General features: G+C 38.9%; 1 protein-coding gene across 1 annotated transcript in view; it reads left to right on the plus strand.

The window, feature by feature from the left end:
* puf (ubiquitinyl hydrolase 1 puf) overlaps window positions 1–21,352 on the plus strand; it is a 101,118-nt gene that overhangs the window by 16,815 nt on the left and 62,951 nt on the right. The window contains exons 11-28 of the mRNA XM_089641170.1: window positions 606–747; window positions 1,385–1,600; window positions 4,112–4,239; window positions 6,313–6,391; window positions 6,780–7,060; window positions 9,343–9,517; window positions 10,300–10,456; window positions 12,326–12,752; window positions 13,448–13,634; window positions 13,722–13,850; window positions 13,995–14,180; window positions 14,760–15,123; window positions 16,415–16,578; window positions 16,995–17,114; window positions 17,572–17,838; window positions 18,534–18,648; window positions 19,280–19,491; window positions 20,288–20,683. Of these exons, the coding sequence (XP_089497296.1) occupies window positions 606–747; window positions 1,385–1,600; window positions 4,112–4,239; window positions 6,313–6,391; window positions 6,780–7,060; window positions 9,343–9,517; window positions 10,300–10,456; window positions 12,326–12,752; window positions 13,448–13,634; window positions 13,722–13,850; window positions 13,995–14,180; window positions 14,760–15,123; window positions 16,415–16,578; window positions 16,995–17,114; window positions 17,572–17,838; window positions 18,534–18,648; window positions 19,280–19,491; window positions 20,288–20,683 (3,745 nt within the window). The remainder of the gene's footprint in view (window positions 1–605; window positions 748–1,384; window positions 1,601–4,111; window positions 4,240–6,312; window positions 6,392–6,779; window positions 7,061–9,342; window positions 9,518–10,299; window positions 10,457–12,325; window positions 12,753–13,447; window positions 13,635–13,721; window positions 13,851–13,994; window positions 14,181–14,759; window positions 15,124–16,414; window positions 16,579–16,994; window positions 17,115–17,571; window positions 17,839–18,533; window positions 18,649–19,279; window positions 19,492–20,287; window positions 20,684–21,352) is intronic.

The raw sequence follows: 21,352 nt of genomic DNA on the forward strand, positions 1-21,352 counted from the left end.
GCTTGGAACCTTTGGTTTCACGGATGTGTACATTTTAATTCTTCTGTGGTTAAATTCTAGATTTGAATACAAAGCATGGTGTTTTCTCTTTCTACCATTGTTTAGATCATATCTCTCACCATGACAGTAAGGTAGACACAAGAATTTATATGAAACCATATGAGCTGTTCCCAAAAGCGAACAAATTAGCCCGAGAGGTTAAATAAATTAAATATCTAAATCAATTATTTGTAGTCCCATCAGAAAGTGATTTACTCGATTAACAATTATTTGTAGTCCCATCAGAAAGTGACTTACTTGATTAACAATTAATTATTTTTAGTCCCATCAGAAAGTGACTTACTTGATTAACAATTATTTGTAGTCGCATCAGAAAGTGACTTACTTGATTAACAATTATTTGTAGTCCCATCAGAGAGTGACTTACTTGATTACCAATTATTTGAAGTCCCATCAGAAAGTGACTTACTTGATTAACAATTATTTGTAGTCCCATCTGAAAGTGACTTACTTGATTAACAATTATTTGTAGTCCCATCAGAAAGTGACTTACTTGATTAGCAACTTTTTTCTTCCTCGTCTCACTCAGTAATTTCCACTTGCAGGCAACTCATGGAGCTGATGAGTGGCGATGACGGGGAGGCCAGTCTGTCATCTGCAATGACCAACAAGTCAGATAAGAACATGGCGGATTTTGACGGCGAGGAATCGGGGCTGGAGGAAGAACTGGCCAGATTGGCAGCTCAGGCAAGTCGGAATGCAAACATTTTTTATTATTACCATTGTTCTTTTTGGTGAATGTTTCAGCGACGTGTCCATTAATTGCATTCTCTCTCCATTAATTCTAGTTTTTGGATTTGGTGTTATATTGCATCCATTGGTTTGCATTTTTCAAAAAACGTTTATTTTAGTGACCCACCAAAGTTTAGATTTCGGTCAGTAATAATAATAATAATACTTGGATGACTTGTATAGCGCCGTTTTTGTGCAAAAACAGCTCAAGGGCGCTGTAAAAAATTATAATACATTTCTACAGTGATCTATGTTATTACTTAACTATTTATGGAGAAAATATACAGTACAATACTTACCTGGTAGGTCACTTGAGATTAACACTTAATTAACATTATCTAATTGTTTATTGGCGAAATTTAGATACAGGATTTAGGACTCAATTGAAAAGAGTTTCAGCCGCGGTTTGGATCAAAAATTTGCCAATATTTTGACTCAGCCGTTTGTGGTTTGTCGTATCACGTTCAGCTTTAACTAGGGCACGTTGGTATGCCTCTAGAACAGGGGTTCCCAAACTTATATATGTCGCGCATTCGATACTGAATATTGGACCTTCACAAGGGCCACGCCTAATGTAACTCTTTAATTCCAGGCGCAATGCATGGGCGGCTACCGCGTGACGCCCGGTCTGGGCGTAATGGAGCCGGGCTACGCGGCGCTGGGGTTCAGGGCGCCCGACGGCCCGCCCGCCGACTGCCCGCGGCACGCACACCTCGACCAGCATACGCTTCACTTCAATCTCAAGATGGACGACGTGTGCAAGCCGGGCAACACACTGCTCTGGGACCTGCTGCAGGATAACTATATCGTGAGGAAATTACAGCTTTCTTAATTTATTCAAACTTACATGCATGTATTCTGCACGCTAAACGTACAGTGTAGTCCCTATAATTCGAACAATTAAACACCGAGCCCAATATCTTGATAATTTACCGAATGGTGCGGTAGTGAGCTAGAGAGGTGCGGGGTTTCACTCTCATTTTATAACTCAAATTTACTTGTGATGAAATTTGATTCATCACAGTACACAGCACCAGATCTCGAGGTATTTTCTAGCATCGTAAGGGAAGGGTTCTGAATGGTGGTCTTTCACCATGGCGATACCGAGAGTGTATCATATTGCGACTTTTGTTGCTAATCTACTAATGATTACAGTAGAACCCCGTTAATTCGAACCCCGATAATTCGAAAAAACGCGTAATTCGAAATTTTCGCAAAAAAAATTTCCGCTGAAAAATTTTTTCATACAAAATTTTTTTTAATTCGAAATTCGTTAATTCGTAATTCGAAATTTATTTTTGTCCGCGCACGAAAATTTGTTCGTGTAATTCGAAAAAATTTGATTTTTGCGAAAATAAATCATAATATTTCGTAAATCTGAATCTAAAAGTCAGCCGTGGCGGTAAAACGCCGAAAAATGTATTTTTACGTGGTTATACATCGTCCTAATTAGTATTATTATTTTGTAAATCTGAAACGATTTACACTGGAATGTCATATTTTTTCAAATTTATTTCGAATATCCGAGTTTAAAGGGCCGAGAAAATACATTTTACGCGGATATGTGTCGTAGTTTTACGAGTTTACGCCAAATATCTGAATTTAAAGGGTCGGCCGCGACGAAACTCGGCCGCGTAATTTCGATTTACGCGTAAATATATCGTATTTCATCACCGCGACGGAAATCGGACGCGAAATTTCAATTTACGCGGAAATATATCGTATTTTTACTAACTTTACTTCGAATATCCGAGTTGAAAAAATACGGCGCGACGGAAATCGGCCGAAAAATTTCGATCCATGCCGAAATATGACATATTTTTACGAATTTACTTCAAATAACTGAACTTAAAAGGCCGGCCGCGACGAAAAACTGCCGACAAAATTCGATTTACGCGGAAATATATCATATTTTTACGAATTTATTTCGAATATCTAATTTGAAGAGCCGGCCGCGACGGAATACGGCCGCGAATTCTCGTTTTACGCGGAAATATATCGTATTTTTACGAATTCAAATTCAGATATTTGAAATAAAGGGCCGGCCGCGACAGAAAATTACCGCGAAATCTCGATTTACGCGGAAATATATCGTATTTTTACGAATGTCTCAATTTAAAGGGTAGGCCGCGCCCGAAATCGGCAGCGAAATCTCGATTTACGCGTAAATATATAGCATTTTTATGAATTTATTTCGAATATCTGAATTTGAAGAGCCGGCCGCGAATCCTCGTTTTACGCGGAAATATATAGTATTTTTACAAATATCTCAATTTAAAGGATAGGCCGCGACCGAAATCGGCAGCGAAATCTCGATTTACGCGTAAATATATAGCATTTTTATGAATTTATTTCGAATATCTTAATTTGAAGAGCCGGCCGCGACGGAATACGGCCGCGAATCCTCGTTTTACGCGGAAATATATCGTATTTTTACGAATTCAAATTCAGATATTTGAAATAAAGGGCCGGCCGCGACGGAAAATTACCGCGAAATATCGATTTACGCGGAAATATATCGTATTTTTACGAATATCTTAATTTAAAGGGCTGGCCGCGACAGAAAATTACCGCGAAATCACGATTTACGCGGAAATATATAGTATTTTTACGAATATCTCAATTTAAAGGGTAGGCCGCGACCGAAATCGGCAGCGAAATCTCGATTTACGCGTAAATATATAGCATTTTTATGAATTTATTTCGAATATCTGAATTTGAAGAGCCGGCCGCGACGGAATACGGCTGCGAATCCTCGTTTTACGCGGAAATATATCTTATTTTTACGAATTCAAATTCAGATATTTGAAATAAAGGGCCGGCCGCGACGGAAAATTAACGCGAAATCTCGATTTACGCGGAAATATATCGTATTTTTACGAATATCTCAATTTAAAGGGTAGGCCGCGACCGAAATCCGCAGCAAAATCTCGATTTACGCGTAAATATATAGCATTTTTACGAATTTATTGCGAATATCTGAATTTAAAGGGCCGGCCGCTACGGTAATCGACCGCGAAAATAAAGAAATAATTGGTATTAATACGAATTTACAACTAAAATACCACCCAGATTTGTAGAGGCGGCCGAGAAAATCGATTTTCGGCGTATTTTTTTTTTTTTTTTGTTTCATAAAATTTCGAATTACGTGGGAATTCGTTAATTCGAAATTTGATTTTTGATGTCCGCTGGATTTCGAATTAACGAGGTTCTACTGTATTTTGTAAACAAATTTATTTAAATTCAAATGTCTTCTGTTTTTGTTGTAATATGAAACTGTGTAATGTAATGTGACTAAGCCACTGTTATCTTTTGTCAGAAACAACTGGGAGAAGATTTAGCACTCGAAGCAGAGAAGGCTCTGTGCACTCTCCTGGGGTACAACACTGACAAGTTCATACGCTTCAAGTTCATTGAAGGATGCTTGGACAATTTAGCAAATCACAGGCAAGTATTTACCTAAGCGTAACCTGACATTATAATAATTAGGATAATACTGGCGCAGACTCACAGATTATTATAATTGTTGGATTGATAATTGCATTTTAGCTAAAAAGCAGACCCTTGAAAAATCACAAAATCTGATTCCACTTACCTTATTATAGGTAGGTACATTAAGTGCTAAAGAAGTTTATACAAAAGAAATACACATTTCACATTTTTCTCTTAAAAAACATTGTATTTTAGGGTTCCATGATAACTCCTCAAAATGACAATTCAACACACCTATCAAAAGTGCTACAAAGTTATGAAAATATAATTAGAACTATTTAACCTAGTTTTTGTTTCATCACTTTTCATAACTTTATAGCACTTTTTATGTGGGTTGAATTGTCATTTTGATGAGTTGTCCGGTCACCGTATTTTAGATAGGTACTCCGATCGGTCCCAATTTTGAAAATGACACCTTGTAATTAAGATCACCGCCATCTTTATAATTACAGGCCATGCCATAAATAAACCACTCACTAAATCGATATCTTCGGGCTTTTTGTATGAAACAAATTGGTCCTAAAAAACCATAGATATGCCAATATATAGATAGTACAATTCTCATTCGGGGCCTACTTATTATTCTATACACCAATGAAAAACTCTGAAAGTTTTTTCTATAGACTCTCAGAGTTTATCATTGGTGGATACAGTTAGGCGATCATATGATGTCACAATATTTCGGTTACAATTTTCGATCGGAGTTATACCCCCCTGGGCCATAGAAACTGCACTGACTGTTAAAGAGACCTATTTCGGATTTCTTGCACTGGGTTTAGTAGGGTTTAGTACTAAAATTTGCTTAAGAAGTCAGGTATCTTTAACTGTTAGTGCAGCTTCTACAACATGGCCTGTATTAATAAAGATGGCGGTGCCGAGATGCATCAAAGATGACAAAATGTAGCATGTGTAATAAACACAACTTCCATCATTTCTTCTACTGGTTAGAAAAATCAAATGGTACATTAGGGAAGACAAAATTTATTACTTGAAGATTGAATTGAACAATGCCAAAAGTTAGTTATACTAGTTATAATAGTTATTATACTATTATTTTATTTACTCATACAATAAATCAGGGGTGGATAAAAAGCTCTAAGAGACTTATTCAGTTATTTAACATAATTTATTTCAAATGATTGCCATAACAACTTATCGGTCAAATTAATATCAAGTATCAATTAATATCTTTTGATTCTACAGGGCGCCATGTCATAGGATAAAGTTATGGTAAACTTGTAGAATTCCGCTGCATGCAAAGGATGTTTAAAAAAACAACACTTGATTTCAACTTAAATATCTAATGGAGACAACTATTGAAGTCGGGGGTTTAAGTAAACATGCACCAATAGGTTTTTATGGTGTTAGTTTGGGTTATTTTAATAATTTGTGCATATTTCAAAACCTTCATACACAACTTTGATTGAGTAAAAATGAAACTTTAATGCATCTTTTACCATCTCCCACAACATAAATAGTTATTTCTTGTAGTAATTAAGCCAAGTGCTATTTATAAGTGTGCTAGTGCTATTGAAACCAAGTGCTATTTATAATTTTTTGCGCATTAAGCATGTAGCAGAATTGGACAAGTTTATTACTGATTGTGAATGTTCGTTCCCGCATTTGCGGGAATCGCCATGTTTGTTCAGCTCCTGGAGAACCTGTCATTAAACCTCTCTGTGTCTATGCCCACCGTGAACCGAAGCCACAGATAAATGTACAGCCGTCACCAACGCTGCCCGCCCACGAATAGACACTCAACTGAAATGAATATTTTTGATTATTAATCTCCATTCGAAAATAGTATTATAATTCTTCCTCTTCATAAAGCCTAAACAACAATTTTTTCCATAATAATAATAATAATATTTGAATGATTTGTATAGCGCTGTTTTTGATCACCTCAAGGACTCTGTACAAATATATAATATATTTCGACAATGCTCTATCTTAACTATAGACAAGACATGTTACCTACATTAGAGAACATATTTTCTTACAATAATTTTGATTTTGTGCTCTTTACAGGTCTGTGGCAGTATCGCTACGCTTGTTGCCCAAGTTATTTTCCTCATTTCAACAACTTCGAGGAATGGACATGCATCAGGTAACTTATTTTGATTACATTTTTGTCTTACGTCACCCGTGCACGCACACTTTTTCCTTAGAGCATTAATTTAGAGGTTTCGCGCTGTCTAAAAAAAAAACCATAAAGATCAAAAAGCCTTAAATTTTTTTTTATGTTACTCCTCACAAAAGCCCCCCTGTCTGTACAGTGTAAAGGCAGGGAAGCTATGGCGCCACCCGATTGGGCAGCGTTGTGAGGCAGGTTGAGGTAGGAGCTGTAGAAAGGGATTGAGGAAAAACAGATGCCAATGCAAAAATTGATAAAATTCATGGGGTAACTCAATGACCCCTCATGGTAACACAAGTTTTATGTCGAAGGTGAAAAAAACATAAAATAAAGGAAGATATAGACTAATCATATTTTTCAGGTGGTCCTCTGGGCAGAGCGCGAACATCGCATGATGGAGCTGTACTTCCTGGACCTGAAGCACTATGTGGGGCAACTCACGCCGCCCCGGGGCCTCCCTGACCTGCAGTCTCAGCAGTCTCAGCCGCAGCAGCACTCGCCTGGCGCCATGATGCAGGCCAACCTGCTGCTGGTGCAGACAGGGCTTGTATCCCCCCTCTTCTCGCACATCTCCGAGATCACGGTCCGCCTGCAGTTCCTGACTACCATATTCTCGCCGTTGGGGTCCCCTAATAATTTTAGGTTTGTTTGATGAATATGTAATATTTTTTCTGATTTAACGTTTAATTCAGAAGTTGTCCATAATGATTATAAAGCAAAAATCTATTTGTTTTTTGAAATGTTCAAATTAGACAAGCAAAAAATATTTTAATTCTTATTTTTCTCTTATCTTGTTCCTTGTCAAGACCCGATTCAGGTATTTGATTGACTTGATCGTGCCATGTCTTCCTCGGACGTCCATAATTGTGAGGATAAATTCAGTAATGCTGTTTTTCTTATCCATTTTTTTTTTTTGATAATAAATTCCCTCAGGGCCTATGTCATCTTTGGGGATGCTGTGTGGAGGTTTTTTTTTTAAGAAAGGAAGGAGAGGAAGATCTGGGAAGGAAAAGGGTGTGGGTAGGAATCTGGGGGTAAGTGTGTCCACGAGTGACGGACATATGAATTCATCCCTCCCACTGCGGTGCAAGGAGGTGGGTTGAGAGAATCCTGCTGGAGAGGTAAAAAGATCTCCCTCAAGTTGTCTCCAAATCTGGTCCGCCACACAGTAGGTGGGCTGACGCATCTGCCGCCAAGCCCTAGACAATCCTTACTCCATGAACCCGGGCACTTCTGCTAAGTCACCTAAATTAGCGAACCACTTAAGTGTTGGTAATCCAATGAATGGTTCACGGGGTGGCGGTACCCATACCGCATCGCAAAATATATCATACTGTCAAATTTGAGAGTCGTGCAAAACCTCACATTTGAATCTAGTACAGGGTTTTCCAATAAGAGGTGTTATTTTGAAAAGCCCGCTATTTCGGTAGATGTTACTTTTGAAGCTGTCATTTTTTGACATTTGACATGTAGAAACTACGCCATTAATAAAAATGGAACGATACACGCTTCAACAACGCATTGAAATTATTAAAATTCACTTGAGTGAATCAAATGCAAATCATCTTGAGTGATGAGGCCCATTTCCACCTCGGTGGTTTCGTCAACAAGCAAAATTGTCGCAACTGAGGCTCGGAAAACCCAAGAGTTATTGTTGAAAAGCCTCTCTATCCTCAACGTGTGACTGTTTGGTGCGGTTTATGGTCCGGCGGAGTCATTGGACCTTACTTTTTCGAAAATGAGGCTGGAGCAACAGTTACGGTAAATGGATTGCGCTATCGAGAGATGATTAATGATTTTTTATGGCCGGAATTGGATGGTATTGATCTGGACAACGTTTACTTTCAACGAGACGGCGCTACGTGCCACACAAGAAACGAAACCATTGATCTTTTACGATTGAATATCAAAATAACACCTCTTATTGGAAAACCCTTTATAATTTGTTCTAAACTCAGTGTTTTTTTTTATTTTTTTTTATTTGGTACATTATTTTGTTACAATTTATGTTTTCCAGTAATGTAGGCCTCACTGGGTGGCTTGCCCGTGCTGAGGCCTTCATTTTATAATATGAAAATCTTATCTACATATTACATTTAAAGAGAAGATAGTAAATTTGAAAAGAAAATAATAAATTTAAATTTAAAAATAAAAATACATAATAATACATTTAAAATTAAAAAAAATAATACAATGAAAATAATCTTGTGTGTTTGTGAGTGATGTGTGTTTATGTTGGTTTTGTGTGTTACGTGTAGGTTTTATTTTTATTTTATGCTATGACATTTTGGTAATATTGTCTTTTTTGTTGTTTAATCCATTTTGTAATTTTGTGTGTGAATTTATTTTTATTTTCCTCAATTTTAATTTCAATTTTTAGACTGTTGAAAGCTTTTATAGCATGGTATTGGTAGTGTCTTTGTCCAAATGTTGAATTTACTGTTGGAGTTTTAATGTTTTCTTTGTACGCTTGTCTAACGTGTCTGTTAGTGTTATTTTGCGTATGTTGAAATTTATTTTTTTTGTTAAAAATGTAGTTTAGTAGTGTTTTAACGTATAATTGGCGTATATCTAGTACGTCACAGCTGTTGAATATTTGGTCTGTATCGGTCAGTCTATGTTTTTTTAGTATTACCTTTAAGATCGTTTTCTGTGCGGTTTCTATGTAATTGATAGCCGAGTTTGTTGCTCCTCCCCAAGCAATAATTCCATATTCTATTATTGATTGGCAGAGTGCAAAATATATTGTTTTCAATTGTTTTATTTTATATATGTTTCTTATGTTAAGGAAAATGTGGATTGTTTTGAGAAGTTTATTTGTTGCCACAGTAATGTTTTTTTTTTAAATTTAATAAAATTTCTGCATTTTGTTGTTGTGCCGTACCTGCTGGCTAATAATAACAACAACCTGTGATGTGTTCCAGACTGACGCTGGAGCAGGTGGACACACTGTGGACGTGCCTGGCGCACGACCCTGAGTGTAGCGACTGCCTGTTCTCTTGGCTGCTCAGCCACACCAAGTCCACGGACCAGCATGCACTTGGCATCGACGCACTCAAGTACCTCTATATCGAGAAGATGCCCACGCTTAATCCAGAGGTTCATTTTATATAGTAATAATAATAATGATTGGATCGTTCCTAGAGCGCTATTTTCATGAGAAAATCACCTCAAGGGCGCTGTTAAACTTAATTTGTACATTTAATCTATTCCCTATCACTTTACTTATAACCTAGATTTGTTACAAGTGGCTTAAGTGACTTACAACTAAGACTTATAACTAAGATGAATAGCTAGTTACTCACAATTAAGATTTATAACTAATATGGCTTATCTATAAATGAAAAGTCAATGATTTAAAGTTGGAAATTATTGTGATTGATTTTTGGGTTATTATGCTGTGTTGCGCTTTCCCTTTCTTTAGTTAACGTTTCGGACAGCATTACAGTATCCATCATCAGGGCAGATGTGTAAATTGTGGTGAAGTGTGTATTTACGTATGTATAAGCGATACCGTGTTGAGCGAGTCAACACTCTTAGGGTTGGTATTTCAGTATAATTAGTTAAATTAATGTGGTTTTCAGCGTTAAGTTTTGGTGTAATCATCTAAACAAAACTACATTAATTTAAGTAATTATACTGGAATACTTGTCCTACGAGGATAGACAAGCGCAACACGGTATCGCTTCTAAATACATAAATACACACTTCACTACAATCTACACATCCTGCGCTGGATGGACACTTTAAAGCTATCCGAAACGTTGGCTAAAGAAGGAGGAAGCGTAATACGGCAAAATAACCGAAAAATAAATCACGATAATACTTTTGGCCGTGAAAATCTCGAATCATATCCGACTAATATTTTTTTAATCTTTCAGACAATAAGCATAATGGGTCTCAGCCTCTATCAGCAGCTGTGTAACTTAGCCCGCATGGCTCTGGGGCAGGGCGGGGTCGACACCAAGGACCAAAACCATCCGCACGTCCTCGCCATGGACCACCTCTGGAAGATTGCTTTGAAAGCGAATAATACTGGTAACCAGTCATTGCATTATTTTTAATTTGCATCCCAACTCCCCCTCACTGTGCAAAGCCAATGGGACCATGGCATCCCAAATCGGGGTATGTTATGGTGCTGAAGGGTATAAAGGCAAGCAGATGGAGGAGGAAGGTTAAGAAGTATCTGTTTATTCAGATTTGGTCATCAAACGCGGCTAAAGTCATTTCAAGCATCATTTCGAATGGTGGTCCTTCTCCAGGGTGATACTAATACTGGTATCTTGCATTCTGGAACCTGCCGCAAATATAGTACATATTATTTTATATTAATCGATTGATTGAGGACCTTTGTGGTTGAGTCGTTACAAGCCCTAATGGTGCTGGGAAGTAACCGATGCGACTCCAGACTGGTGATGGAATGCAGCACTTTTCTTAAAGAACTCGCTACCATCAGTAAAATAACCCTAATCTGGGTACCAGGACATAAAGGTATTGAGGGCAACGAGCGGGCTGACGAACTAGCAAGGAAAGGGGCGAAAGCACCACTTTTAGGATGCGAGCCGGCCGTAGGAGTAGAAACTTGCCACACAAAATTACATATTGATAGGTGGGTCAAATCCCAGCACTACAAAGCATGGGAGAGGGCACCTGGAATGAGACAATCCAAAGTACTCATAAAAGGACCAGACCCTAGACGAACCAAGAAACTACTCGATATGGACAGAAACTCGCTGAGGGAACTGGTAGGACTACCACGGGACACTGCCATCTCAAGAGACACATGCAGATATTGGGAGTGGAAAACACCAATAGATGCAGGAAATGTCAAGAGGATGAAGATACTCCAATTCACCTATGGTGCCAATGTCCTGCCCTGGTGGGAACTAGGCTCAGATACCTGGGGAGACATACAGTAGGACCAGAAGACATAGCCACATACCCAATAACAACCCTGGTGAACTTTATTAAAGGGACTGGGTTGTTAAATGAATGAGGTAAAGTGGGAGATAGTACAATGGGCCTATGGCCTAAGTGCTCACAGGAACTATGTGTAAACCGTCTCCGCCCTTAAAAAAAAAAAAAAATCCTCGGTTATGAATCTGGAGTGTAAGTAAATTTTATACGATCAATTTGTGTTATTTCACAATTTATTCATTTAAAATAATATTTTGTATAATTGCGACATTTTCCAGATTGGTAGATACAATCAGTATCGCCCTGGTGAAAGACCACCATTCAGAACCGAAACGTTGTTTGAAATGGGTTTAGCGGTGTTTGGTGACCAGATTTGAATAGCCAGGTAGTTCCCCATCTTCCTCTTTCCCTCCCCACTACACTACCTTCAGTCTGGCAACATTCCCCAATTGGGTGTGCTGCATTCTTACTAGCACTGTGAAATAACAACATTACCATTTAATGTGGGGAAAACAGATTTCAAAGTACCCCACAGTGTAGAGAATGTATTTTCCATTTGATTTACTTTCTCAGTAAATCGGTTTAACTGGTAATTAATCATTTTAGACCTCATAAAAATTGAAATTGAAAAAGAATCAATTTAATATGGCCTCAATGTTCAAGTTTTAAAATGGCCCTGAAATTGAAATAGAATCATATAAATAAGTCGTCTCAACGTGGCCTCAATGTTCAAGTTTTAAAATGGCCCTGAACGCCGAAACAGCTGTCACAATAATAAAAAACTAAAATACTTACATGACTTAATAACATTGTTAAATTTGTTTTAAATTAAATTGAAAAAAAATTAAATGGAGTTCTACGAATTAAACACAAAAACATAGTGAAATAAAACATATTAACTAAATAAATATGACTTGTGCTCGCTGGGATTTGAATCTGCGACCTTTGGATTCATAGTTATTAGTTATTTATATAGATTATTTATTCCAGATGTTTCCATGGGAGCCATTCAATACCTGAACAGCTACTACATGGGCCAGCATCTTCAACAGGAGGAAGACTTTGTATCAAAGTGCATGTCCCACCTGGACACGGCCGCCGAGGGTCTCGGCCCACAGCCCAAAAAGGAAACCACTACCACCAACGAGTCAAAAGAAAAACCCTCCAAACCCGAAGACGACCTTTCGATTCCTGACGGCAAAGAACCTGATGGTGAAAGCGAAGGTCTGCCCGCTGCAGTTAATATGGCGGATTCTACCAACGGTGTCGGTAGTGTTGGAAGTACCGGAAGTATCGGAAGTCCGAAGAAGGCTAAAAGTCAGACGCATCTGGAACATTCTACAGAGGAAGCTTCGCTGCAGTGCATCCAGAGGGCGCTGTTGCTGTTAAAAACTCATTTAGATACTTTTAAACGCAGGTAAAATTATGTTCAGTATGTTTTTTAAGGTTCCCAGAACTTCCTCTCCTTCCTTTTCTTAAAAAAACCCTCCACACAGCATCCCAAATATGACATGGGCACTGAACGAAATAATTTTCCTCAAGGCCTCCTGCATGGAGATATGTAATTTTAGTGTAAAAAAAAAACATTGAATCAATAGAAAAACAAACAAACCTAACCTAATCTACCCTATTCTTTAATCGTGTTGTTTTGTCACTATTCCGTTTTATCCTATTACCGTTTTTTTTTAAATTTTTATATTGACTAAGCAGAAAATCCGTATGCTGAATTGCGAAAATTCTCAAATTAATTGTTTTGTAGCAATTATCATTGACGGAGTTTCGAGCGAAAACGTTTTGTAGTAATGGTCTGCGACCAAGTTTCGGGAGAAAGTGTGTAGCTCAAAAGTGTTAAGTGTTACAGGAGCTGTTTTGCCCGGAGTTCTAAACGAATTATCGCAAAATCCTCCTGTTAAACTGTTTTATAACTGTTACGGTTAACTTGGCCTAAACGGTTACGAAAAAACAGTTCAACGTTATTTTACTCGCTTTACTTTTTGCCGTTTTAAAATTTTCCATATCTATTATTCAATTATTTCAGTAATTCATTAACATTTTGCAGATTGCATTGTTAAAATACCTGGAATGTTGTTATTTATTAATCAATTATTACAGATATGCCTATCATTTGCGGCGATGGGCTCTGACGGGCAATTCAGTTTGTGGATCGAGCATTGAGGGGGCCCCTTTGAAGGTAATTCTGCAAACGGGAGGAATTAACCTAAAGGCCACCCTCAACATGCACAACACCGATTACGTGGCGGATTTAAGAGCCCAAGTTACTTATTGGTGGGAACAACAGGTACAAATTATTCTTCAGAATTGTCTCAAATAAGTTGAAGAGCGAGGGGTGATAAATGTATAATTCATATAGAAATGTGTTTTTCAGGCTCAGAGTGACGAAGGTACCTCGTCCCTGGTGAGCGACGGCCCTATCAGACTGATAACTCAAGGACAGGAGCTCATCATAGACTATGACGAGAGGACACTGTACGACATGAGCTTCAAGGATAATCAGGTAAGTTTTTTTTAAACTAAATTATGTGTCTAAATCTACCAGGACTCCTTTAAAGGGTTTTTAGATGGTATCACTGGCTCCAGAGTGTTGGGACTCTTGTGCAGTATTCACAAATACAAATACTTACTTAATACTATTTTCCAGCTGGTATTTGTATCCGTGGGTGTAGCGGGGGCCCGCGCCGGCCGGGGTGCAGAGTGGCCCTCCCAGCAGCCGCCGCCCCTGCGCTCCCTGCTGCCAACCCTGCTCCTGCTGAAGCCGCAGTACTTCCACCGCCTCTTCGCGCTCATGCAGACCCTGGGCCAGATGACCATGCCAGGCAGTAAGGGGGTAAGCGGAATATACTGACAAATTAATGTGGAATCTGAAGGATCCTACCAATTATTTGATTTAATGTAAGAATTCCTGCTTAATGTTGTTAATTTTTTTCAAGACAAACCTAAAAAAAGTGTAACGCAATTAATTTTTGGAGTAAATCAGTTTTTACCGAAAATATTAACATCACTTGAAACATCATACAAATAAAAATAGTGGATGGGTAAATAAAATCAAATATAAATAATTGTTTTAATGTGGCTTACCCACAGTTTGATAATGGCCTTGAATGCCAAAACAGCTGTCACAATAAGAAAAGCTAACATACTCTTAGAACTTAATTCGTAATAATATTATTAAATTAGATATATTTTAAATTAAAAAAATATTAAATTAAATTGAGTTCTACGAATTAAACACAATAACGATAAAAGAAGAATAGTAGTATCGGCTTTATAACAACTATGAAGTAAATAGTAAGCAAATATAATGATGTCCCTAGTAAAGTCATACGCTGTTTAGGCTATTTTTGCAGTAAACTTGTACAGGTTTTCAATTGTAAATATTAGAAATACTAATTTAAAATTTTTGCAGGAGCGCGTTGCTCACATGAAGGCGCAGCTCCTCTCACGCCGCGTGTGGGACATCCTGCACGCTGTGCCGCTGAACCCCACTCTCCTGGAAGCTTTTCAGGACCCCGTGGAGCCCCAGTTGCCTGGATTGCTGAATCCTGCTTCCCCGCAGCACCTCATGTATTCGCTGCACATCGTAGACAAACTCAGTATGACGGGTGTGAGCTCGCCCCCCGCCTCTCCACACAAGGGGGCCACGCTCAAGTCCATCACCAGCTCAGAGAACCCGTTGTCTCCTGAGGAGGATAAGGTGGAGAAAGAGTCATGGAGTCAGCTCTTCATCAGGAACGGAGGGTTGAGGCATCTCTACGATATTCTCATGTCAGGTATGTTCCTTGTTCCTTGTGAAAGAGGCCCTAAGGAAATATTATTCAATCAATGTCAATGTCAATCCCCTGTCATCTTTGGGGATGCTGTGTGGGAGTATTTTTAAAGAAAGAAAGGAGAGGAAGTTCTGGGAAGGAAAAAGGTATGAGGGATAGGTAGGAATTTGGGGATCAGTGTGTCCAGGAGTGACAGACGTCCCCTACTGTGGTGTAAGACGAGACTGGCCTCTCCCGATCTGGCCCACCAGGCAATTTGTGGGCAGGTGCATTTGCCGCCAATACCTTGACAAACCTCACCCTAAGATCCTGGCACCCCTGTAAAGTCAGCAAATGCAGTGAACCACTTGGGGCGACATGCGGCAAAGGTGTCGATTGTCCAAGGAATAGTTCTCGGGGTGGCGGTACTAACTCCCAAAATGAGTGTTATGCAGCATGCATATCACCATCTTCATAACAATTATAATAATAATTAAATGAAAAAAAAAATGTTTCAAACTCTATTAAGTTTATAGGTCGACCGTTTTCGGTTGCACTTAACATTCTTCAGGAAAATGGAATAAATATACTGAATATACAGAGGATAGGGAACAACATTAAAGTTGTTCCCTATGTAACCCCCACTCTTCCCCTACCCCTCTACCTACCCCTGCAGCCTATCCTTGATCCTCTATCCCTCCCGTTTCTTTTTTCGTTTTGTTTACCTTGTAGTTGTCCTCCAAGTTTAAAGTTGTTCCCTTTGTCCCTATGTAACCCCCACCCTTCCTCTACCCGTTCACCAGCCTGTCTTTGATGTTCTCTCCCTCTCGCACATGCTTTCACTTTTCCTTTTGTTTACCTTGTAATTGTCCTCTGTATTTAATTATGTTTATATTTCCATTGTCCTCAAGAAGGTTGAGTGCAACCCAAACCGGTCGACCTATATAACTCAATAAAGTTTTATTTCTCATTTATATAATGTGAAGCCACAAAGTGTTTGCTTTCTTCGATAATATAATAATAGTTGTTGTAAATGGACCTTGTTAAATGATAACACTTTCTTCACAACAAAACACTTTATCTTTATTTAGACTAAAAGATCCGTAATTGTACTCGTAACCTTATAATTATTAGGAATAAGTATGTAGGACTACCTGTTGGCCAACGTCAGTTCAGAACACGGAGAGGCAAACCTACACACTAGAGACATCTTTTGGCGAACTCTATAAACTTTGAGCTATTAGCATTAGAGCCATCTATGCTACGTAGCTCAAACTAGTGCAATAAAGATGCGAATTGTTTGATTGTTTTGCAGGAGTGTTACAGAGTGAGGACGGTGAGGACAATGAGTGGCGGCAGGACTGCCTGGTGTTGCTGTTGAAGCTGATCGGCCACCTGGGCACTGTGTCCAGCAGCAACCCCGATGGCCAGCCCTCCTCCAAGCTGTCCGACTTGCTGTCCATCCCCACTCTGCATGAGGTACAATCCTCATTGTTTTACTTTGATACATATTGTATTTTTTACATATACACAATGTGAAAATGGCTAAAGAAGGAGGTAGCGCAACACGACATAATACCCCAAAAACAAATCACTATAAATCTATACTACGCCTCGTAAAAATGACCAATTGTCAGATACAAACAAAATCGCAATTGTAAAAGGTTCAAAGTGATGTTAGAACCTTGTAAAATAAATGGAATATTTAAAAGCTTGATGTTAGAACTAAGTAATGATTTTGCATTCAAAGGCAATTTTTTTTAAATGTCCGTTAAAACCTCGTCCAACTGATGTGACGATGTGGTAATATCTTCAAATTGTTTATTCATGTCAAGAGATCAACATTGTTTTGAAGTAGACCATTGTGTATAAAATATGTTCATTTTGCTTTGCAGACGTTGCTGTCGCTGATGGAAGTGGAGAGTACCACCAACCGCCTCATGAGCATCCTCTCGGAGGCCGCACGCCCCCGGGACCCTTCCCTGTACAAGACTGGCTTTTGGGGCAGAGCACAGGTATGATATCTATTTTTTTTTTATCGTTGATTTATTAATTATTAAAGTGTTTTTAAAATAAAATATCCCTATTAACACACTTCAGGTGGGAAAGGTAGTTCCCGTTCGGTCTATTGATTTTTAACAACGGAGAGGGTAGTTCTACCTTTTGCGTCTGCCTCATTTCAATGGCAGAAAAGAAAAAACATTATTCAATATTTTGAAGTGTATAGTATAATTACATAGTAGGCTCCAAATGAGAATTGTACTGTATATATATTGGCATATCTATGGTTTTTTAGGACCAATTTGTTTCATACAAAAAGCCCGAAGTTATCAATCTAGTGAGTTGTTTATTTATGGCAAAGCCTTTAGAGCCATTCAAGTAGGACCGGCATGAAAGGTTGAACTCCCCTTCCCATAGGAAGTGTGTTAACTGTGTATTTGTATATTGCTCTTATGTTTGTGTGTGCTGCAGGTGGTCCAGCACTGCATGTGGCTGGTGGTGTGTTGGGCGCACTGCCGCGCCGGAGCCTCGGCCAGCGTGGTGTGCTCGCCCAGCGTGCGCCACTGGCTGCCGCGTCTGCTGCTCGAAGACCCGCAGCCCGCCGTGCGCCGCGAGGCCTGCTCCGCCCTCTATCGCCTGTGTCTCGGCCGCGCCGGACAGTCCGTGGCGGCCGCCGTACTACAGCACCTGCTCGAGCATCTGCCCCGCGCCGAGGGCATGCGGCCCTGCAAGCTGGAGGTAAATCTTTAGTCACATCCGAGTTTAAGAGTAGGAGATGTGTTGGTTTAGTATCTGAATTGCCGGGCACCTGCTCAGCCCCATCTCCTTCCCCTCCCCACTGTCTTCTGCCTCACAACATACCCTTATTGGGGATGTCATATGCCATCCGGACGATCGCCGAGCAAAATTTGGACTGTCCCAATAATTACGATTGTGAATTTTGGAAATAATTTTCGTTTTCATATTTTAAATTCATATCATTGATGAAAAATTAATATCCTGGTTGAAGAACAAAATTTGTTTTGCTAAATTTGTGCTAATCTGCTAATAAAGCGGTTTAATGGCGGTTAAGAACTAAAAAAAAGTAACAACAAAAATTCTTACAAGATTCTTGTTGAAAGTTCAAACTTTGAAAGTTTTGAACTTCAAAAAGGTTGAGAACCCTTGACACAGGCCTTCTGGCTCCAGAAGTTTGGGAGCGGTTGTAACTCTTGTGCAGTATTCATATGAAAATCCATAAGGATCCTCTGTCTTATTTTTATTCCGTTTTTGACCCGTTTGATTTGACCCACCTTTCAATATGTAGTTTGGTTTGGCAAGATCCCGCAATATTTTACTGGTTAGCTACCTTCAATTGGTTTTGTTTTATCATTCACCATAATTATGCATCAATTCATTAATTTAATGTGTTATAATATTGATAATAATTGCAGGCAATGCACCACCATGCGACAGAAGAAGGCAAGGAGCCGTACGGACCGGCCTGCAGAGATTACTTTTGGCTTGTCTGTAGGCTTGTCGATGGCCTGCCATCGGAAATACTTAAAGGTAACTTATAAGTTTAAGATTTAAGGCATTTAAAAAAAATAAGTCGACAACAATGACAACGGTGTAATGAATTGGTGCATTTGAAATCCAAGCAAACAATAGTTAAACGTTTGAATCATGAAACTCGCTCACATGGAATTTCTTGTTCTTTGTTATCTTTGTTTGTTACCCACACCGTATACATTATGTTAACTTCAAGTGCAGACCCATGAAAAATCACGGGATGTTATATTTCTAATTTTGAAAAAGACGATTAAAATAATTTTCTGCCTTTTATCACTTGTCTGAATTTGTTCAAAGAACAGTTTCAATTTTGAAAATGACCTTTAATTTCCAAGCAAATTATAGTTCTACAGTTCATTGACCCAGAGTTACACACAGACAGACCGAAATTAGTATGTTTATTTGTAATTTGAATTTTTTATCATTTTTGCATTGGTCCTAACTTTTTTTTTATTGAAATTTTTTTTTTATAAAACGTGTTGCAATACAAATAAATGCAAAATAAATAAATGTGATAATGTATGAATGTGAATGTAGCAAAGAGTGTGTGCTGAGACAGCGTGGCGGTCTATCTTCTATGCCTATGGTTAGTTAGTTGATATTGTAATCAAAGTGACGATTCTTCCAGAAAACGGCACTGACGAATCGACCGGTCTGGACCTGAATACCCTCTGCTTCCATCTCACGGAGTCGGTAGGGTCGCGGGAGATTATCGAGCGGCGTGACGAGCCGTCCGTACCTGACGATGGACTGTTTGGCCAGCTCAACCTGCTCACCCATCTGGTCAAGCATCCGCTGCCCTTCAAGTCCAGTGAAGGAGCCAAGAAACTACTTAACTCGGTAACGTTATTTATGTTCATGACATATTAGTAATAATTCTCTTCCCACCCTCTCCCTGTTAAAATACCAGGCATTTTGTAATGTAATAGATTTCCACTATTTCAATACCTAAATGTATTCCTATTTCAACATACCCAATAAAATTGGAGATGAGACTATTTGTGTTTGGCAATCCTGGCTTCTTTTCATATTTTCTCACTCTAAGACCCTTATTCCACAGGGATGTGCAAGTATCCTATACTGATGTTGTGTATTCATGTTGCAAACAACTTGTTGGGTACTGTCCGTACATGGCGCTACTGAAATCAAAACGTCAAAACCAGTTTTCATTACCTCACTCTCAATTGCTATTGCTGTCATTTTTTTTGTACCTAGCATTGATCTAAAGCACATACATTGTTCCAAATGTCTGACTATCATATTTATTAATTGCTCCTCCATGTTCAAAGTCTCGATGACGTGAGTAGAAATGACTTCGACCGATGAGGTTACGGAATGTCGGCAACGTGTGCCTGTGTGCAAACCTCCACTCTGATCCTTGAATCATCGAGTATCGGATATTTGCGTATCCATGTGGAAGAAAGGCCTAAGAACGTTAAAAAAACCCTTCATGCGATTCGTAAAACAACAAAATAAACCAAACAATGATTCTGATTTATAGTGAAAACATCATTATATTTCCCATGTACTTAAAAAAACTCTGTTTGACCAAATTACATTTTCAATACCAAAACTTCAGATCTCAGTTTTACTTTGTGTTGTACCACATGAATAATATTTATTGGAAATGTTTCAGGTGTTTGGATTTCTGTTTGATGTGGCCAAATCAACTGCCAGACTACTTCCCAAGTGCAAATCTCAGAAGTCCCGGGCGGCCGCGTACGATCTCTTGATAGAGCTGGTCAAGGGGGCCCCGGAGAACTACATGATCCTGCATCACAAGCTGATGGCGCACCACCAGCCCGGACCGCACTCGCCCTACCCGTGGGACTACTGGCCCGCCGAGGAGGGGCGCTCAGAGTGCGGCTATGTGGGCCTCACCAACCTGGGGGCCACCTGCTACATGGCCTCCTGCATGCAGCACCTTTACATGATGCCGCAGGCTCGCAGCGCCATCCTGGAGGCGGATCCCACCAAGAGCAAACACCAGCACACGCTCATCGAGATGCAGAGGATGTTTGCCTACCTGATGGTAACCATATTGCCATATCATGACCTCATGTTTTATTTAAATGACTTATGGCCATTTTACATGACACCTTTTTTCATCCAGTTTGTCTAATCGGGATGAAAAAGGGACGTGTTCTATTTTGGTAGTTCATACCGTGCGTGACTTGTGTTGATTTCGTAAAGACAAATACTATTTTAGAAAGTAGTTAAAAAGACCTTTTAGATTTTTGTATTAGAAATATACTTTAATGTTTAAAACTTTATATAATATTTTAATTTCAAACATGAAAAGAAGTTGTTGAAAAAACTGTCACTTCACTTATCTCGTTCATACAATTAAAAATGATTAGATATTATAATAACAATTCCCAGAGAATAACCAAAATATCAGATATTTTGGTTCCATTTCGTCATCAATATAAACATTGCATTTTTTGACTTTTTTATTTCCTACACATGCGAGAGGCATTTATGTTATTTAATAACATCACTCTCATGGAAGTTTTATTAAATTTACGCGGTAAAAGTCAATTGAGAAATACAGAGTTTTCCAATAAGAGGTGTTATTTTAAATAGCCCGCTATTTCGGTAGATGTTACTGTTGAAGCTGTCATTTTTTGACATTTGACAAGTAGAAACTACGCCATTAATAAAAATGGAACGATACACCCTTCAACAACGCATTGAAATT

Source organism: Hesperophylax consimilis, chromosome 16 (genome assembly GCF_061612785.1).
Source record: "Hesperophylax consimilis isolate HC1 chromosome 16, BYU_Hcon_1.0, whole genome shotgun sequence".
Taxonomy (NCBI): domain Eukaryota; kingdom Metazoa; phylum Arthropoda; class Insecta; order Trichoptera; family Limnephilidae; genus Hesperophylax; species Hesperophylax consimilis.